This window comes from Mastacembelus armatus, chromosome 22 (assembly GCF_900324485.2).
Source record: "Mastacembelus armatus chromosome 22, fMasArm1.2, whole genome shotgun sequence".
Classification (NCBI taxonomy): domain Eukaryota; kingdom Metazoa; phylum Chordata; class Actinopteri; order Synbranchiformes; family Mastacembelidae; genus Mastacembelus; species Mastacembelus armatus.
Genome location: NC_046654.1, coordinates 10,944,148 through 10,960,536, shown reverse-complemented (window position 1 = coordinate 10,960,536; position 16,389 = coordinate 10,944,148). Strand labels below are relative to the sequence as shown.

The 16,389-nt window shown below is 43.7% G+C and overlaps 1 protein-coding gene across 1 annotated transcript in view; it reads left to right on the top strand.

The window, feature by feature from the left end:
* Window positions 1-16,389, top strand: part of kif26ab (kinesin family member 26Ab) — a 58,320-nt gene that overhangs the window by 20,453 nt on the left and 21,478 nt on the right. The window contains exon 4 of the mRNA XM_026303215.2: window positions 4,584-4,780. Within this exon, the coding sequence (XP_026159000.1) occupies window positions 4,584-4,780 (197 nt within the window). The remainder of the gene's footprint in view (window positions 1-4,583; window positions 4,781-16,389) is intronic.

The window sequence follows — 16,389 nt, the reverse complement described above, 5'->3', positions numbered from 1 at the left end:
TACCTTGAAATACCTGGAAACAGATATTTTTTTACACACGAGGCTGCAGTCCTCATCAGGTCAGGTCCTGTCGCTACATATGACACAGTTCAGACCTTTAGAAGAGATGAAGTCCTGAAGAGAGAGACCGAACTCAACAGGAGCTCTGACCTCACATTCCTCAGAAGTCAAGGAGCTTGACTGACCTGAGGTCAGAGGTCATTGCAGCACTAATCTGCTGACCTCTCCTCAAGGGCATTTTAAAATGACCACCCAACAGTGTCATCATAACTCTTATGTTAGATAAACATTAGCCGATGCTTTGTTAGGTGATTACATTTGGGAAGGTCTTGCGTTTTGCCTTAAGTGCCATAACAGATAATGATCAGTAATGCTGTACATTGTGTGGCTTTGAATGATTGTGTTGTACATTGATGCAGTTTACACTGAGATTTACATTTGACCGTAAAATGTCTCTGTGTGGACAATGACTTCTAGCATGTCAGATTAAGGTCCCATATTTCCTGATGCACCTCTTCCTGCACTGACATGTGGTCTCAGATCTGACTGACAAACCACTGTGACATTCTACACCAGGTAGACTCAGCGAACAGACCAAAACATCCTGAGCTGACACTCTCTAGTCCTTGCACTTTAATATTTCCCATCAGATTCATAAACTGTAAATGTTGCCATTTCTGTTCTGTGTTGATAACCGCAGTCTGGCACGGGTCTTGGCAGGGTTAGTCCTTTCTTTCTGCTTCAAAACTGAAGACAGATTTTCACTCCTCCTTTAATGTCAGCAAGTGCCTGTAGAGATAGTTTATGGGAGGCCATCAAAAGCTTTTCACTGCATGTATGCAATCTAGGGCAAATCAAAGAGCCTGGCAGAGAAGGGAGCAGCTGACTGGTGTTCTTCATCTGTGTGTCCAAAGGCAATTAGTGGCCCTTGGTGCTGGGTTGAGTTGCTCAATGCCACATAGCTGAGTCTGGGTCCTACTGTGGACAGAGACATGTCCCTTCAGGACATAAAGTTTCAAACACGGGGTGTTTTTTTTTTTTTTTTTTTTTTTCTCAAGCTTGTTTCTTTCATTAACCAAATCCATGTCAATGACAAAAACCCACACCAGCGTTTGAGAACTGGGAGTTACACTACGCCGAAAGGCAGAAGTTTAATTCACGATTCCCTCTTGGTTTCTCTGTGGGGAAAGCGTGTAGTGTTTTTCAGACAAAGAAGCAGAGATGGACTGTGTGTGTGTAAAATAGAAATCCTTCAGAATATGTGAACCAGGGAGCCTGGGGCACTCCCACACACAGTCCATTATAGGGCACCTTGAATCTCCCATTTGGGGAAAGGCTCTGGTTAACATCTGGAATGATGTTTGTGGTCATAGGAATTGAAACTATCTGGCTCCCTGTTTGGAACTGGCTGACACTGGTTTATATGAGTGTAGCTGCACACAAAGACATTTTTGTGAGACAGTGTTTCTGTTCTACACCCTAATGCAAAAACCTAACTTTGGTAATTTGCACATTTAACATTGCTACAGTAAGGGCTGGTGTTATTATATATGAAGAACTTCAAGCAATCCAAAAAAAATTTACAAGGAGTATAATTCTACTATTCAAAACAAGAAATTGATCTGAAATCTGCGTTTCCCCTTTGCTCCACAAAATCCACAACCACATGTGCGCTAATCTGCAAAACCCAAGTGCTCTTGACCCATGAGCGTTTCCGTTATTGGCCCGCTGGTTGCCTGCTGGAGCGGCCTGCTCCATTGCCACCAATGGCAAGACCAACAGATAATCTTGGCTGCTGCTGCTTTGGTGCAGCTGGTCTTGTATGGCAATGTGCCACAGAAAGCAGTGATGACAAGAGAATAAAAGGATACAGGAAGGAAAGGAAAAGATAATTCTCACTACTGCCAAATTTGGAAACAAATAAAAAAATGTAGTGTAATTACTCTGGTATTTGCTTAAAGGCAGGGGACATTTTCTGTCAAGACGCCTGAAACATGAAGGTGTTTTATATTAGTCCTTCTCTCAGTTGTAGGAGCCCAGTATTGTTCACCTCAGTTAGTGTCTGTTGGTTACCGAGGTCAGATAGACCAGACAGGCAAATTAACACAGGGTCTATTTCACCTCAGCAGTAATCGTTTGTTGACCGCTGGGATCAAGGGTCACAAGGCAGTCTGTGAGGAAGATGGCTGGCTAATAGGATGCTGGCAAACTCTGCTGACTTCTGACTTTACAGAAAGGACTCCCATGAACCCTTTTTGCTGCTTCCACTATCTTCTACCCTGCTCTTTCTATTATGTTCACATCTCTCTCGCTTTGTCTTTTCCCTCCTCCCTATTCTGTCTTTTCTTTCCAGTGGCAAAACGAGGCAAAGGGCTCAGTGAGGCCTGGGGGTTAAAGGGTGGAAGGCCGGCTCATTACTGACTCTCAGTGCAAATGGCCAAGCATATATGACACAGCCTAATTACCCAACCAGGGGGAAAGATCGTTCAACCAGAATCAGGACCAGTCCTGGTCCAAGGCTGCAGACCACATCCTTGCTCTTATAATTCGCTCCCACTTTTTTTTAAAACAACACTACACCAGTTCAGTTGATGACAGATTTTATGAGCGGTGCACATCAGCTTCCGGTATGGCTGCATGAGAAGTGCTGTATTCTTTCATGTCCAAGTGTAATGGGGTCTACTTCCCTGGTATGGGTGGTGTTCCTAACCTGTCACTGACACCAGCATGGTGTGATGCTTTCTGCTCTGGCGGTTGGACGATGATCTGTATTTGGCTCATTTCAGCTGGCAGCCAGTTTTTCCATGGTGTATTTCTTAAGTCAAAACTTCACACTCCACAGCTCGATATCTCTTAGTCTCTGGGGAGCGAAACCAGACCTCAAGAGCAAAAAAGTCGATTCTTAACTGATAACGAGCTCTAAAGTTTTAATGGGAATTCCTTGCGAACAGGTCCACTCTGAAATGGTCAGTGAAGCTTTTCTGGAAAAGATAATGCAACTACGTTTTAACAAAGCAACACATTTTACTGCATGTTGAGCTTACAGTGGTGGCACTCTGCAGAGCAATAGCCAAGGCTCTCTTGTGAATGTCAGAATGCAAGTATGTCCTCACATCTTGACGTAAAGCATTCACATGTCAGGCTTGGCATATAAATAGTGGGGCTGTCAGCTTGTGCTGACAAATGGCAGATGGTGGAAGGCCACATTCCTTATAAAAAACGACTGTAAAGGATGTTATTTTAGTTGCCAAACATGAATCCTTTGCAAAACACAGAGGTGGTAAATATGCACAGGGCCTGAACTGTGTTTATAATACATATCCTGTCAAATGGCACTAAGGGTGCAGCTCTGTGTTGTGCTCAATTCAAGGTCGTTGCTGATTACACAATGTTCATGTGTCAGTGTTATAAATGTATTAAGGAAAACTCTGACCTTTATTTTATTTTCACTGCTGAAAAACCCACAGAACCGGTTCTCGTCAGCTGCTATTGATCATTGGATAAACTAGCGGCTCCGCTTAGGATTAACCTTTTGAGTGTTTTGGTGCCTCCATCCAAAGTGCAGGCTGAGTTAGCTTTTAGCTTGTATAAAAAGCACCCTGCACTTGTGCTAGACTATTAGCAATCAGTGAGCCACTGCAGGCTCCAGGTATACCACTATTTACTTCAACCTTAAACCAAAACAAAGAACCAGAACATATTTTCCATATTGACACCTTATGGTTCCTTTGTGCAATGTGAAAACCATCATCATCTTCATATACAAGATAATAATTTTCTATAACCTTTATGCGGTGCACAGTGCCAATGCAGAATTTGTTATACTAGATGACGTGAACATGCTATTTTCTCATGTGTGCACCTTTGATAATGTTTAAACAACAGCCACAGAAAAACAAAAAGCTCTTTCAAAAGCCAGTTACAACCTGACTGTCTTTATCTAACCCCAGTGTTGATGTATACAGATGACCTGCTGCAGCACATACATGGTGGTGTACCCAGTGTAGCGTTGGTATTTGTTAACAGACCCCTAGGTAACAGAGGCATCTCACCTCAGTTTACTGCCCTTCAATTACAAAACTCCCAGAGCTGGGTGTGCCCATGCAAACACAGTTCACATAGCTCATAAAATCTTAAGCTATGGAACAAATCTCACCTCACATGATTGTTGATTGTTTACTCCCTTTGAAACTAGTCTGACTCAACCTGCGGGATGACATGTTCCTCATTCCTGATGAGTAAACTGCCAAATTATCCATGGACATATAGACATAATTGGGAGCACAATGAGGTAAATCGCTGGTGATTTAACTACTAATTAAATGTGGGTTATCACTTAATTACAGTAGGCTATAGCCATAGCAACCTTGACAGTGTTACCAGAATCAAGGATTGGTGCAGCATTCTTGTGAGGAGCTCTCCACTGTGGTTACTGCTGACTCCCCCTACCCGGTGCTGACTGCAGCAGCTGCACGTCCATCTGTGGCAGAGGAGAAGTAAATGGAGTGGAAGGAAGGTGGGCAGGAGCAGTTAAACCTGTAAGTGATGGTTGTGGTCTTATCTGTGCATCTGTGTGCCAACAGGCTCAGGGTTTGATGTGGGATGCAGACATGGATATCGCAGCTTCGGAGGCCCTAGTCAACACCGTGACCAGCAGCAGCAGCACGCTGACGCCATGCCGACTGAGGAGCTCCAGCCAACCAGGACTTCCAGCACCTGTCACCAATACCTCCACATCCCCCTCTTCTTCCTCATCTGCAGCAGCCTCCTTCTTCATCAGGTAAGCACGTCACACCAGGGTTGTCTGTCAAAACGTTGGGCAGTTCGATTGAGCTGCTGTGGTGTTAAATGAAGTGTTTAGTGTTTTTTGTGAGCTTGTCTGCATATACACCTGCATGTATTCAGGCTTGAGTGTGTGTGTGTGTGTAAATGAAGACAGCTGAAGAGGAGATGTGCACAGGCTCGCCTTTGAATGTCTGCTGAAGGTCGTGGTTCATGGTGTTAACTTCCATGAGGGGCATCTATTCTATGGAGATGTTGTTGTAGCCATGGTTGAATTATAGCATGCCTTGGGATTTGCACCATCATGGGAATAAATGAACCTTTACTTAAAGGCATCAGTGCCCATGAATGGATAATAGAATTACATAATTCCATATGAAGAGGGAGTGTCTCACGAAGGGGGTTAGGTTAGAGCTCAGCATTGTTGGTAGGAATTTCTTTAGTTATTTTTTTATTTAAAACACCTCCTTTGATTTTTTTTTTAAGCCTCAGACAGCTGCATATACTCAGTCACAGTGTAGTGCTCTTATTTTGGTAAAATCATTTGGTCCTTGTGTATCTCAGGCAGGGGGAGGCTTTTTTAGCACTCCGTGCTTCTGGTGTTGTTGTTGTGCCCCGGAGAATACTATACCCTCTCCAGAAGGGTGGATGGCTGGTGCAATGTGCTATATTGTCATTGACAGATTTCCTGGAAGGCTGGCCAGCGCATACATTTCTTGCCTCTCCTCTCAGAGGAGTGCTATTCCATAATGAATGTTGGCGAAAGGGAAGCTGGCTAAGAATGATGCATAGGACTATTGAAGCTCTGCACCACAGGAGGTGAAGAGACTTGTAGAGTGTGACAGGAATCCCATGGGGGATCAGTGTGTAGAGCTTAGGTTTGCTTGAAACATCCCAAATGGACTTTGTGTTGCCAGCTTTTACAGGGTCAGAGTATATCAGAACGACCATAAGGCCTCTCTTTTGGCTAAGGGGACATTCCACATCCTTTACTGAATATTCAATTTCCTGTGCATCTTGCTTCCTCTCACAAGAGCAGTGGGTCTGAATAACAGGGAGGTGGAGCCTTCTGCTACACAGGTCTAATTCCTGACACTGATTTATTAGTGCTCATGTTTTCTTTGGACCTGGGCTCAGAAAGAGTAGGATAAAGAGTCGTGTCTAGCCAGTCCATGTGGGTTACGCGCAGGGAAAAATAGGGAGGTGGACTTCAAGCTTTTTCCCCTGTAGCAGGTCCTGGTGGGGCAGACGGGGTGTAGGTGGAAGTACAGAAAAAGGTTCCACCTTTTATTTCATCCCAAAGATAATTTGCTGCCAAGAATGTGATGTTTTACTTGGCCCAGAGAAACACAATAATGATGGGCTGGCTTTGAACAGCGTCACATTCCACAGATACAGAAAAGGGTGGTGGAGATGCACTGTGCTTGATTTGAAGCACACGCACTTCCTGACCCTCTGCAGCTGCTGCCTGCAACAGGATTATCATCATCATCATGCTATTACTTTTGCTGTTGTTGTTAGGATATTTTTTTATATTTCTGCTGATTGAAATATAAGTCCCCAAAAGTCAATAATTGAATCAATGATCAGATTTTACTTTTTTTTTTTTTTTTTGCTGCACTAGTAGTGCTGCAGTTGGAGAAAAACAAAATGATGAAATTAGTGTCCTTCATGGTTTTGACTTGATTGAAAACTCATATCTGATTAGTATTCCCTTTTGTTCTCAAAAGATACAATTAGTGGAGTGCATGTGGAAATCCTGAGAGCCTCAGATATAGGAGCAGAATAACCAAACAGCAGTTTCTTCCCCCGATGGAGTGGAGAAGGCTCCTTAGACACTTGTCTGACATTCACTAACACTGTTCTAGTCAGAAATGAAATTTTAATTAGAATGCAATTAGCTGAAGTCTAGCTCCTCCAGCTTGTCTGCTGCTGGGAGAAAAGAAATGCATGATGAACAAAAGTGATTTTTCATTGGAAAATTAAGTCAACCATTCAGCTGGTTCACGGCAAGCATTTCATTTGTTTCATTTAAGATGTCTGCAAGGTTGAAAAATCATTTTAGTACAAATGACGATTTGATAACCCCAACAGGTCTGAGTCACATTTTTGACACAAACTGTGCATGAGACAGTAATATGTTCCATCAGATTCACTTTATGTGCTTTGGAATTACCTCACTGTGCCCCTAAATTACATATTTTCATTCTTTTAAAATAGGCTAATAATGTCACGGTGGCAGAACTGCACTTAAAAGTTGTTTTGGTTGGTTAGACAGTGGCAAAAGCAACAAATTACTTTTTTATTTTTCTCAGACTCTGACTGTTAATATATTCAGTCAGTATACACAGAACATATTTCGCTATGTTGACATCCTTGAAGCTTTCTTTACAGGATAACAGATTGCTGATATAATTTGTGTGGAGACATTCTTCACCAGGGAGTGCAAATAATCAATTTGAAAGCTGTAGTTATTAATTCAAGGGAACAAATTGCTAAGTTGTTTATATACCTGCCGGGCTGTCTAGATAAATGTGAGATATACTCAAAGTGCTTTCAGTCTCTGTGTTGTTGTATGCGGAAGAATTTTTCCATAGTCCAAAAAGCTATGAATATTTTGTGATGCATTTATTTTCAAAAATCAGAAAATGTCTTTTATCATACAAGAAATGTGTCATTGAGAGTATTTTTGAAATTTTACTTTAAATCATTCTTTCATCCTGTTTCCTGTCTCCTGGTAATTGTGTAAAGTAGCCTGTGACAAAGATGACCCTGGGTCAATAATGAGCAACTGGCAATTAGACTGACTATACAGTCACATGGAGACAGGAAGAGTCAAAGGTCAACCTCTGACCGGGTGATGCGTGTGTGTGCATGTGTGCATGTCATTATGTGTGATGTTTGTAGGCTACATCATTGTATTACTAGGGGTGTGGGTAATGAATTTAGTGCGGTGCGTTCAGCTGACTAGGACGTTAAGCGCTGATTGCCTTGTGACTTAGCATATGATTAGTGTATTGACACAGCGTTTTGTAATGAACACATGCAGAGCGCAAAGCAGGGGCTAGACAGTCCAGATAACTGGTCCCCTCACAGGTCCTTCTACCCATCTTCCTGCTCCACTAAGACCTGCAGATTGTGACGGTGTGTTTATTACCCATCAGGCCCATGGATTTTTCTGCACACTGCTGAGAGGAGTCGACTGCTCAGCTTACAGTCTACTTTGCTCCGTGTGCTCATGTCTGCATGAGACAGTTTTCTCGCTCTGTTGTTGCTCCCTTGTTTGTTTGTTTGAAGGGGCACTAGTCCATTTGCCACTTTGCAAACACACTAAATTATATTCTAAAAATGCATGGAGGGACTGAACAGTAGAGTAAAGAAGACACTACAAATCGGTAGAAGGTTCAGGATTTAGCCTTCGGAGGTGGCACACAGGCTGGCGGGTAGGTGTGCAGGGGCAGGGCAGACAGCTGTTTGCTGGAATGCAGCCCTGGAGGAGTGTCAGGAGGAAGTTGTTTTATGGTTGTCCATCACCACCCTACAGCTGCTGCCCAGGTGAATGTTTGTGACTGTGATTGTACAGAAGGAAACCTCCTGTAATTGTGGCAGCGGGATCATTTAGCCTTGATTCTCCTGCACACACAAGCCCCTGCCTTTGTGTCAGCAAGGCTCACTCTGCCCTTCATCCCCACTCTGCTCCGAGTAACCATAGAAACAACTCATTAGCTTGTGGGAATAAAATGTGACTGATTTTTCTTTCAAAAATGGAGATTGTAAATCAGGAAGTTGAAATAGCACTGTACTCCACTGGACTATAATTTAGCTAGAGGGTGGAACGAGCATCTCCTCAATAATAATGTCCTGTGTGCTGCAAAGTGGAAGCACTGAAAGATCACAAGTGCTTGTTCTCGTTCTGAATAACACCTTGGATGAGCTGCTGAACTCCACTACCCAATCATGTGCCTACTGTGATTGTTTATAAAGTTTCCATGAGAAACTCCATCCTGTTTGTTTGTACAGGAGGCAGTGATGCTTTGCATGTGTTAATGTGGGAAATTCGGCAGTTCTAATGTCTTTCATTGTAGGGATGATGCTTACAGAGGGGCTCGAGGCAGACAAAGCACAGCACAGCTATGTTTGGTCGACCCTGGTGTGATTGACATCAGGGATCTGTGCCACTGACTAAATAGGCAGGACAGATTATGTGGAACAGAGGGGTCTGCTGAACACACTGGATCTGACCCACATGGCAGAGGGATAAAGAATCAGAGTGGGATGAAGCTGCCTGGGACAAATGTGCTTGTAAATGTTGTCATTCAGAAGGTGTGCTCCATTCCAACAACATCAGGGGCAGGAGGTCTGTGCCTGTAGGGAAGACTATTGGATTCACTACCATGGGACTCAAGTGAGTTGTAGTGTACACAGACAACACTGAACTGACTTGTATGTGTGATTTTCTTCTTGTGGGAGTTTGTGCTGTAGCGTGTATGCATGTTCTCTCTCTCTTTCTCTCTCTCTGTGTGTGTGTGTGTGTGTGTCTGGCTCTTGCTTTAGTTTTCTTTCTGCTCTGCGGAATGTGTAGCCTTGTGCAGGCGGAGTTGGACTGTCTGCTCCCTGGAGGTGAGAGGGTAATGGTTTTGTTGTCAAGCAACAGTGAGATGGATTCCTCTACCAAAGTAAAAGTGTGAGGAGAATGTATAGCATGGCAGAAAACATACTGCTGAAATGTTGGCTCTATTTTGAGGAGAAGAGCCACAGTGGAGCCTAAACCTTAATACTGCATCTACCTCCAGAGCCTGACAAATGAAAATTGATTCATATCAATCTGTTGGATCTGAGCAACACATGCCCAGGGCAGCGAATGGCTCATCAGAGGTATTGAGTGGGTGGTAGCTGGGATGGTTGAGCTGCTCTGTGGTATTTGTCTTTGTTTACTGTTGTATAAAACACCAGCTGGTATTTTCCTGCCATAATCAGGCTGATGGGACTAATGGCTGCCTCTATGCAGTGGTAGACTCAGTGGCAGCACCAGCTGAGGCCGTGAAGGGGCTGCAGCCTGCAGATAAACCCAGGTGTCAATTCACCTGAGGCCTGTCAGGCATCGTCAGGGCTGAGGTGTTGATGGAGATCCAACCTGACTTTGCAGCCTCGGAAATCTACAGCAGGTAGATGCGTCCCATTACCCTCATGCACCTTCTCATCCACCCTCAAACAACGAAATGCTGCCTCTTTCTGACTTATAATCCTCTGTGGTTCTCAGTTAACATTGTTTTCTGATATAAAGGTACAGATATAATCTTTACTGTGTTGAATGTTGGCTTGCAAACACACTGCTCACACAGAACAAGAGTGACACTTGCATTGCATTACGTATATTGCATGCTACACAGGAGTGCATACTGAATATTGTATGAGAAATTCTGCTTTAGATTCTGTGTTACCCTTCACATAATCTGTGCACTGCTGAAATACTCATAGCGCATTGCCATGCCGTATTCTGGGTGTCTGTCCCCTTCACTGGGATATGTTAACATGGTGTGATAGTGTGTCCCCTGCAGCACTAGGGTGATGGGGACTATTGTGACATGCAGCATAGAATCACTTGTGCCTGTCATCATGAATGGCAAACAGCTCCAGTGATACAGAAGGAGAAAGCAGAGGGTTTGTTGCAGCCTACATGAGGGTTAACTGGGTGCCCTTTCCCCTGCTCCCCCAAATAAATCCCTGAGTCAGGAAGTCTGTCTGGCCCACTCACATAGCCTGCAGGGGGTCAGTGGAGGGGAGGGGGAGGTGGGGTGTCGGGCTGACAAACAAAGGGCTGAAGCGATGACTCAGGCCTGTGCGCTCACCCTGGGTCCACGTGTACTAAAGGCCCTGTGAGGGCTTGGGAGGCTCCTCTGACAGATTCCTTTCACATCTGGTTAAATGAGAGGAAACGGAGCACAGTCCTCAGTCCTGTACTGTTGTCACCTAAAAGTGGCTGCCTTTGTCTCCCAGTATGTTGGTATGATCAAAATGGCAAAGTTGGTGTGACTAGTTGAATGTGGGCAGGAGAGGTCATGACCTCAGCATCAATCCATTTCCAACTCCGCTTTCCTGCCCACGTCAAGCATTCTCCATTTAACTGTATAACGACACACAGTTGCCCACGGGGCTTCATGATCACTACATTAGCGTTTACTTATCGTGCTCAACTCGGCAAAATTCCCTAACCCCCAGCCTGTTGAATGGTTATTATTCATCACGCCTGTGGGGGCTGAGGGATACCATCTAAACCTCTTTAGTGCGTGCCCTTCAGTGAAAGGTGTCATGCAAATGGAGTCTATTATCTTTGTCATTACAACCGCAGTCACTTCTGCATTGTTATTGAGACACAGTGTGAGAATGTGGTGGAATAAGAAAGAACGAATTGCAATAGCTGGTGGCAGAGAATATGCGTTGAGGAATTTTATGACCTATTGTGTGAAGATGCAGAATAGAGCCCACAGTCTCTGCTCCCATGAGCTGACTTTATGTCTTACAATCCACAGAAAGAAAGATGACTCCTGGTGGGGCTTGTCAGGGATCACTGCTCCTCAGTGCTTAGCCATGCTGTGGCCCTCTATCCATCATGAATAACTAATAGCTGCCTAATTAGTGGTAGTAAGTTGATTTCCCTAAATGATGGTGCTTTATTTTTTTCTGAAACATACATAATACAGCACCCCCCATAATCCTGTTTGCCAATGGGAAGGGCCTAGTTTTTTACTGATGGAGATCAGATTACCACTGAGGATAAGACCATTGTCAGGACAGGTGGTTTAGTGTTTACCTCAACACCCACAGCCTCCACAGCTGAACCATTTAACCATGATCGCACTGTCTCCTTTTTTTAATCTCTGTTGAAAGATAGCTGGGTTGTGAGTTTAAAATTGCTCAGAGTGGCAAATGGCAACTGTGGGGAATTAAAACATGGAATTATGGGACTGATGAAACATATTGTATATTGCTGGCTGAGTTTATTATCTGCAAATTTGCAAAATTAAACTTTGGCTTCCCTGTAAAGCGGTATGAATACATAATCAGCCACATTAAGATGCAGGGAAATCATAATAGCACTTTTAGTATACATACCAGATTATCTTTGGCCTATAATGTAATTCTTAGTGGAGAATTAGAGACAATTAAGAGTTACTGAGTAGGATATTATACCCTTGACCTCCTCTTGAGTCATATATAGAATAAGCCAGCAGCTTGTGCAGGGTACGTGCAAAATCAAACCAAAAGTAACACGGAGGACTTACTCCTCTGTGTTGCTGCTGATGTTTTCTGCATGCACATAGTCTTGAATGGAAAGGATTATAGCCTGTAATCAGTTCATGACCCAGCATGTGAGAGCCAGATGCCGTGTGTTAAAGATCCCATTACCTCAACTGGATCTATGTGGTCCATTGACTGTTTCTGTGTGTGTTTCTGTGGTTGGCTTATGAGCGTGTGATACGGGAAAGACTGCTTAGCTTGAATAATGTGGTTGTAGTCACCAACATCTTAGCGGCTGTTCTCAGGGACACAATTTCCTATGTGATTAAATCAGGATTCTTCTTTCTGTATAAGTCTGTAATGCCTTTATTGATCTGCCTGCTCCAAATTATTATTTATTTCTTCCATCTAAAGACATTTCACTTCATCTGCTGCTCTTACAACTGCTATCACTGCCATCTCATTGACAGTACAGCTCATTTCACCTGACTTGGACCCCTTCTACGTTTTGCTGGTTTGCCTATTGACTCAGATACAGATGAAAGATTAAGAAACACGTGTTTAGAACTCCCCTCCCCCTGTGTCCTGTCTCTGTGGACAGCCCTCTGATTAATCAAAATGTTCTCAGCAGCCTGCGGGCCTGTTTGTTGTGATAGCCTCGGTGTGGAGAAGAGCAAATAAATAATCGCTAGGTTTCTTACCCTAGCAGCAAGTGATTAATGAAGCAGAGAAGTGGAGCAGAAGTATGCTGACATTCTCCTTGTCTGTCTCTTCCACACTCATCATGCTTTTAAGTTATTCTTCATTCCGATATGTTGTTATGTATCAATCTGAGAGGACGTTATATTTGATCGGGAGCCATCCTGCGTCATTAGTAGTCATCATTTGTCTTTTCTATATCCAATGCATTGTGTGCGGAAGCGGCTTCTGAGACAGGAAACATCACTCAGTCAGTGATGACTCAATGTGAGTGCCAAGACATCTTCCCTGCCTGCCCTGAGGAGAAAAGCCTGTCTGAGGTTTTTAAGGGAAGACGTGGGTGGGATGGTGGGTGAATCGCAGTTCAACATGTGTACTGTAAGTGTGAAGCTATTCCAGGTTCTCTGAAGTCATGGAGAAGAGCACTGCAGAATACCTGGAGCGGCGTCTGAGGAGCAAAGTGACAATGCAGTGAAAAGCAGCTGTTAATCTTTGTCAGCAGTGCCAGGGGTAGGGAGGCTACAGTCTGCAGAGCAGGGAGGAACATGTCTTCATTATCATCTGTCAACTATCAGCTGAAAAGTCCATTTTCTTCCAAGACTTTTGTTTTTGCTGCCTGAACCAATTTTTACATAATAGCTTAATGTTTTCACTCACTCACATCCAGTGCAGCCGTTTTCTGGAAGCATCTCGTAAACAGGTTGGGGTCAGTTGCTGGAGTTTTTTTGTTTAAAGACTCTTATCACAGATAATTCCAATTATTTCCTCAAGGGGCCTTAAATTGGCCCCTTTATCTCACTGACTGACAAATGGATCCTGCAGAGCTAATGCCCTGTGCTGTGTTCACATCTCCACAGCCTAATGTTGAGGGTAGTTAAGGGAATATTAAGTTGTGATCCTGGATGCCAAGAACAATAAAATGAACTGTAAATAGAATTAAAGCCCCGGACTGTTAGCCTACATTTGCTTTCTTTGCTTGTCTTAGGCCCTCCTTAAGGTCCTAACAGGCCTTTCACTGTGGGGATGGAGGAATAGGTGGGGATGTGACCAAGTGGATGGGTGCAGCGTGCCCAGAGACACAATGCTTTTTGGGTAGGGCATCAAACACAAAAACACCAGAAGGCAGTCACACTCCTGTGAAGTGTTACTGCGCCAACATTATCTTCCATTAGGGAGTTAACCATGGCACAGGCTCAGAACAGCTTCTTTGTACAGTCCTTTGGGAAATGTATGTTGGCAGGAGTCTGTTCTTCTTGATCTGATGTCCAAAACCACAGAGGATAAAGCTGCTTAAGGTAGTTCACTTGATATTTCACAACAAAACCAGAGTAAAATGAATAAAGAGGTTGCTTTCACCTCTGTGTTTATACAAGCCAGTGCTTAAATTCACTGTTGCTTAGACTGATGTACTGCAGCACCAAACCAGGCTTTCTTGAATATTGATGAGTTTTTTTTTTTTTTTCACTTTTTGGCGCCAACTGTTCCATTTATTCTTGGCCGACTGGGGATTCCCATCTTTGGGAATAAAGCAATTCCAAGCTGGCTGTGGCAAAGCCCCAACAGTGATTTTTTCCTATTTCTTTCTGGCTGAAAATAATTCACCTCCTCATGGACAGCACATCTCTGGCATAAAGCCAGGCCCACTGTTGGAAGACAGGACTTGGCTGTACACCCTGATGCTCCCTCTGTCACTGTTTATTTCTTTCTGTTTCACCTGCTCTTACTGCTCTTCCTCCAATACCATCTCAGTGATCTCTACTTTTTCTTTAATTTTCAATTGCCACACTTGCCTTAACACTGTTTTTTCTCTGTTCCCCACTTGCACTCCTTTTCTTTCTTCCCCTGTTTTCCTAGTGATCCCCTGTTATTCAAGCTATTCTCCTGAGGATGTCCTAATCCCTCATTTTCCACCTCAGTCCACACACAATTACAAAAGAGTCCTGAGGAGGCTGAGACAGAGCAGGTTTACAAAACCTGGGGTAGAATTTAGATTTCATTTATGGACAGCGACATGTTTTTCTCTAAGAGGCAAGTCCTTTAAATCTGGATTATGACATGAATTTGAAAAGTTGGTTGCATAAGGTTTTTTGTTGACAACACATTGTCATTCATGTTACATGAATGCATGTGGCCTTCCCTAATTGGCGGGGATTGGCGCAGTGAGGATGCATGCGCAGCCTTGGGCACACAAGTGATGCCACATTTAGTGTTCTGTGTCCAAGGCCAGACACTGCAGGAACAAAAGGTTTGCTGAACACCTTGTTGGAACAAAGAGCTTTTCTAAAAGGCCTTGGTCCGGTGTGTTTGGAATGTGCCAGGCAGGATATCGCTTGGCTAACTGGGCATCACATTCATTGCTGTCTAGTTTAGCTGAGATCTGTTTATCTATTTCTGAGGATTTATAGAAAGTCTATAAATCCTAGCCTGGAGGTGTTTGGCCACTTCCTGCAAACTGCTGCTGTGTAAACTGACACAGGAGAGAGGAGTGCTACCCTCAGACTAACATTAAAACAGCCGAGCAGGAGGAAGCAAGCTGGAAGTCAGTTCAAAGCTTCAGAGCTTTGGATTGATAAGATTTACCTGACAGGCAGAAGGCTTTTAGTTTTCGCTTCCATTTGAATGTTTTCTGGATGGCCAAAGAAGAGAGGAAGCATGTTTTTCAAAATTAAAGGAAAGATCTGGGTTTTGGTTTTGGCTAAACTGAATGACGAGGTAACGACACAACATGGTGAGGGAATAACTCGTTTTGCTTTTTGTAAAATGTAAAATTACATTTTTAGATTTTTACATTTGTTGAACCTCAAGATTAATCACTGTGTTCAGGATGTTTCTGCCTGAGGCATTAGTTGTTTGGGGTGATTTAGGATAGAGGGAAAGGAAGTGAGAAAAGCTAAATTAATGTTTATAGCGGTGGTCCCATGACTGCTGGGAGACTTTGGAATGAAGACAGGCTCATTACCAGACTAAACCGCAGCACCACACAGGAGGTTTGGATCAGCTTTGTCATGCATTCAACTGCCTGTTCCTCAGTTATTGTTCCCGTGTGCCTAATATTACGTCTCAGGTAGCCTGAATTGTCATATTTCTTTGGTTATTTTTAGAGCCCACCCTCTGTGAGCCCCTCAGCTTTAAATGCTGGGGCAATGCATATATTTATACATGAACGCCCATACATCTGGGACTGCTGACACCCACAGCATACAGTCTCCTCTGACCCACTGAGATACAGCTATAGTGGATGACTCTGAGAAAAAGTGTTTTATGGTGTGGAGGCATTTGTCTCATACTTAATGATCAGCATCCTGACCTTGCTAGTAAATCTTGTCTGGGTGGGCCTTCTTGCTTCCAGGGCTGGTTGGCAGGGTATGACATCAACTCCTCTTGTCTGTGTACCATATGAAAGTGTGTGCTCACGGTCTGATGTCATAGTCGCTTAATCACCACTGAAGCTTAGCAGCGATTGGGTCAGGCTGTGAGTAACCCAGGAACATGACCATATAGAGGCCAGCACAGAGATGGTTTGTTTTAATCCTGCCCTCATTTGCCAAAGAGCAAACCAGGCAGCAATGTCTGCCTGAAGTGCCGAGTCTGAAAATTAGTCTGGTGCTCTTGCTTTAACTGATCTAGGTCTGTGTTTCTCCTACACTAGATTTATGTTACCCCCCCCCC